The sequence below is a fragment of the Penaeus monodon genome, unplaced genomic scaffold (genome assembly GCF_015228065.2).
Source record: "Penaeus monodon isolate SGIC_2016 unplaced genomic scaffold, NSTDA_Pmon_1 PmonScaffold_85, whole genome shotgun sequence".
NCBI lineage: Eukaryota > Metazoa > Arthropoda > Malacostraca > Decapoda > Penaeidae > Penaeus > Penaeus monodon.
Genome location: NW_023663770.1, coordinates 148,978 through 154,128, shown reverse-complemented (window position 1 = coordinate 154,128; position 5,151 = coordinate 148,978). Strand labels below are relative to the sequence as shown.

At 40.8% G+C, this 5,151-nt stretch overlaps 1 protein-coding gene across 1 annotated transcript; it reads right to left on the bottom strand.

Annotated features, from left to right (window-relative positions):
- Positions 1-1,718: 1,718 nt before the first annotated feature.
- Positions 1,719-3,444, bottom strand: LOC119571884 (splicing factor 3B subunit 3-like). Its single transcript, XM_037918982.1, has 3 exons — positions 3,359-3,444; positions 2,945-3,185; positions 1,719-2,789 (listed from the first exon to the last, which is right to left on the bottom strand). Exons 1-3 carry the CDS (start codon positions 3,442-3,444, stop codon positions 2,649-2,651), a joined length of 468 nt encoding a protein of 155 aa, XP_037774910.1. The 3' UTR covers positions 1,719-2,648.
- Positions 3,445-5,151: the final 1,707 nt, after the last annotated feature.

The following is a 5,151-nucleotide window of genomic DNA, read 5'->3' as shown; positions in this document are numbered from 1 at the left end:
GAATTCAGTAAAGAGAGGGCAAGATGGTAGGATGTGTGGGACTGAGAGACGAACATTCTATGAGGAGCATAGAGGTGGGTTGGAGCATGACATGAGGTATTAATGTGTGAGATGGGTGTTACCTATGTGTAAATGGGAAAGAGCAGTTTCTCAGTGTCTGTTCTAGTGGTATGGTGCCGACCAAGGAGAAATGCAAGGTTTTATGATTTGTAGTTTATTGCTGGTCAGACCTAACCACAAACATTGCCACCGGTTATAGAGGAAAGTTTTGAAGTGATTCACTGTATAGCCTTTCAACTAGAGGATCAAAAGGCACCTAGGGCTAAATGGAGACCGCAATGGTGGATTGTGTCAAGTTGTGTGAGAAGGGGGCAGAGGTGGAAGAATATATATGGCGGAGGAGTGTTTTGCAGTCTGAACCCCAGGTTATGTGTGAGAGAGTCTGTAAGTCAAAGTCGATGGTGGACTTTCTTTAAAAGAGGGGATATGGCCTCGCCAAGACAATTTGGAGTCAAAAATTACCCCCAAGGAACTTTCCTGAAGGTCGGAACTGGATGGGAGCATTATATTCGAAGAGAGGAGGTTGGAATTCTATACTGCAATTGGCACACATACTTGATTGTGCTTGGCAGTTTGGTCACATAGAGGGCTGTGGAGCAACAGTGCTCTGCAGAGTGGCCAAAGTGCCAACATTTCTGGCATTGACATGGTCTGACAGGGCAAGATTCTCCTCCTATATAGAACTTATGGAGAAGGTTATGTTTACAAAAGGTAATCTTGCCAATATTGGTGTGGGACTTATGGCAGCCTCTGGTGAGAATAGTGTAGCACTGTACCGATACTGCATAGTAGTTAACAAGGCAAGCAAGTAGGTCTTCTTCACAGTCTGACCAATCTTTGTTGTATACTGGGCAATCAGTTAGGGAGATAACAATAGTTCCAGTACATGTATTAAGGGAGGAGTGGGGTTTGGCAGGAATAGGTTTGCCAGGGTAGATAGTGCATGGGCTTGAGACTTGGATGTAACTGTGACAAGACATGAATGAATGGGGCCACTGAAGAAAGAAACTGCATATTTGTTTCTGGAGACAATGTTGAAAGAGGAGGGTATTATCAGAATAAGGGGTTGTTGGGTGAATCATAAAAATTTAATCCCACTTAGCTGGGCTAAACAGAGTACTTAAAAGAAGTAGAAGTGAGAATTGTAGAGAGGGGAGGACGGGTGAAGGAGGGAGTGGTGTGGAGTGAGATAGTACTGTGGAGATGAGGACAATAGGGTTGAAGAGTTGTAATAAGGGAGGAAGAGGTAGAAAATGAAGACAATTGTGCAGGAGGTGGGTTGGAGGATATTGGGTGTGAGGAAGGAGTGTCTTTAGATGGTTGAGTTATAACCTGGGTAGATGACTTGAGTTGGGTTAAGTTGACAGCACAAGTTGAGGAGGGGGTGGAGCTGTGATCAAAGGAGAGTCAGGGGTTGGTAAACCAGAGGGGGTTAGATTCTGGAAGGGTCCCAATGAGGGGTAAGGATTAAACAATTAACCAAGGGAAGACCATGCAAAATTAGTTGAGTTGAGGGCCGAGCCCCCTCCCCCCCACAACAACAACGGGCATGGGATTGGGAGGGGCCCAATTGTCTAAAATGCCCCAGCAACTATATGAAGGTGTGCATGTGGTTTGATGATAAATTTGGTTAAGACAAAAGGTTAATAACAAAAAAATACATTTTAAATCTTGTATCTCATCCCATTTATTACAAACTAGAAACTTATTAGGTAATTCTAATCAAAGATTGTGCACCTCCTTCATTTTATCAAAAAAATCTTGGTACTTGGTGATTAGGTGCATATTAAAAAATGTATATGATCCTTTAGGATCATAGGATCATATTTTCGCTCGACCACACCTACTGGGCACACCCATACCTACATACACATGAATGTGTACACACATGATTCATTTTGCAGCATTCTGGGAACTGGACAGCTAATGGATTGTTCCAAAATCCAATACATCTCGTCTCTAGCAGTCCAATCTGGAAGCTGGAGGTCATAGTTGCCCATAAAAGGTCCTTTGGCTTATGAATAACCACAACAAGCATGTATACTTCCCAAGTTTACCCTTATTGTACTAACAGTATCAGTTCTCTAGAGTGATTTTCATATATAATTCCCAAGTTTACCCTTATTGTACTAACAGTATCAGTTCTCTAGAGTGATTTTCACTTTCAGAAATTTAAGAAAAGTTGCAGCTGAAGGATGTAAAAAAATCTAAATACAAAAAAAAAATATATAATATGATAAATCAAAGGCTTGTAAGTCCACTCTAACTGGTATACACATCCAAAGAAAAATAACTACAATAACCATATCATAATGATAAAAATAATGATGATTATTACTGATATTTATTGGTACATCTCTTTTTAGCCTCTTTTATAGAAAGATCATATATGCTTCAACTAAAATCCTAAACAATGGACAAAATGTATGCCTTCCATATTTTATTTATTTACTTGAGTAGCCGACTGCGAGAAGTACACACTACATGGCTTGGTACAACATGGATACAAGCTGTCGCCATAAGGGTATTTTATTTAAAATTTCTCATTCCTGTGAAATATTAATAGGCACAAATATATTAAACCCTGCTTAGAAGGCATAGCGAGTTCTAATGTCTTCTAGTCTCTTTGAAAGTTCATTAGGAGTCTTATCCAAGTCTTCAGAAATACTGCGCTGTTTTCCTGGATCTACCATGTTAAACTGCTCACACAAGTCTCCATCTATGACATTCTGTTGACAGATGGATTTATATGAATTTTCATTTTGATATCAACTATAAAATTGCTAATATGACAGTAAAAAGTAATTACATACAAAATTAAATATATTGTTTTTTATCTATCAATTTCAGTTAATTTCCAGAAAGAAATGTTCATGTTTCCTACCTTTACGGGGAAAAAGTAAGACCTGAAGGAGAGGTGGTCTCGTCCACAGAGTGGTGGATGCTCTGAACGCATGTGCATCTCCAAGTTTTGGAAAAGCTCATGGTCTTCTCTTGATGTAAATGGTACCAGAACTCCAACAGTGCCACTCAAGGTAGTGTATACAAGGGACTCACTCCCTCCAGGAATTAAAGTGGCTTTCTGTGGGAGACAAGCAAATTGTAACATATCATAGTTTCCAGTACTTAATACATGCAATAAGGAATGAAGTCACAAAGCAATGTGTTAGTTGAGTAAATAAAATAAAAAGTTTGATTCTTTATGTCCATGCATGGATTTAACTAGAAATTCAAACAAAGTAGGAAACACTTTTATGCATATTCCAAGGCCTCCCTAACACTCACTTCACTGTCTTACACCAAAGCTGAAGTGAGCTGGGATTGGATTCCTAAACTGTCTGCAGCTAACAAATTAGTTGCTGGGATTGCAACTATCAGTTTCATTATTAAGTAATTCACAGACCATTAAACAATATAAAAAAATTATGAAAAATAACAATAATAATAATAAAAAATGTATGTATTGGATGCTCTATCTGTTCAAAAAGAGATGCTGAAAGAAAATGAAAACAATAACAAAAATTATAACTATTAGACTGTGTGGAAGGGAGCAGCAACAATTTTTAAAAGAACTGCCCTGAAGATATGCCCATCTCTAATAACTCTAATTATCTGCGACAGGGTTATAAGTGATATACCTTAAAATTTGCTTAATAGTTCTCTGATATATAGTTAATTCATGTTTTCTACAGATACTTTCTCATAATTACACATCTTGGATACCTTCCACTTTTAGCTGTACAAATGACAAAAAATAAAAACCACAATAATATTCAACTTAGCAGCCATGGGTATTTATGTACTAACCCTTCTGCAGCGAGCTATGATTTCTGTAACAAACCCCTCAGGGCAGGAACTCTATAAGGTGGATGAGTGGATAGGTGGGTTTGTGAGTGTGTGTGTAAAAGGCTATCATCCTTCATACAATGGTGAGCAGAGGGGTAGTTATACTGGTATTCGGCTTCACTCTTTATTTCTAAGAGTTGACACAGGAACACAAGTGACATGTCTATTTATAGGGGTAATCGCATTATGCTGGTGGCGGCCAGCTAGCCCAGAGAGAGAGAGCGGAGCTGACCTTACCGCGTCGGGTGCTTCACACGAACTCTCTGAGGCATAGGTCATCCTTGGTACAAGTAGTGACCGTTCCAGCTGCCGGAAGCGATAGAAGCAGCTAGGAGGGGGCATGGGGGGAGCGAGGTCACTGGACCCACATGCCACACTGTACATTGATCAGAGACCAGATATAACGGGTAGAGAACCCAAATACATTGGCTTGCAGGGGTATTGATACTGGTATTCGGCTTCACTCTTTATTTCTAAAAGTTGACACAGGAACACAAGTGACATGTCTATTTATAGGGGTAATCGCATTATGCTGGTGGCGGCCAGCTAGCCCAGAGAGAGAGAGCGGAGCTGACCTTACCGCGTCGGGTGCTTAACACGAACTCCCGGTCAAACGAGGTGAGATATAAAATGTGACCTCCACCCTTGCTGAGCGGGTGGTTCTTATTTGGGACTTTGGATCCGCATGGTAACAAGCCACGTGGTCTACTGGTAACAGAAATAGAATTATGCACATCCTATATTGAGCTACAATGGTCTCTACTTTGAATTATACTAGAATACCACTATATTATCTGGCAGGTCCAGAGGAAAACTCAGTATCTGTTTCTCAACTTTATTGAGGGAATAGACACGTAGATTAAAATGCATCTTGACGCGGTACACGTGGCGGAGGCTCCTACGGGTTAGGGGGAAGATGTTCGCGGTTCAAGGAACGGACTCAGACTAACTCCTTCGGGTATTTCTGGGTCGCTTCCAGCCTAGGGCATGGGGACACAGCTGTTACCCTCGGCTACCCCCTCCAGGCGTTTCTCGTTATCGCCGAAGGTGAGGTCATGACCCAGGAGGTCAAAAGCTGCCTAGCTGGTCTTCCTGATTAATGGATGTCACCCCGGCTCAGGCAGATTTCACTATTAATAGATGTCACACCGCTCTGCCACCTAGTATCAATACTCCTGCAAGCCAATGAAATTGGGTTCTATACCCGTTATATCTGGTATTCAGCTTCACTCTTTATTTCTAAGA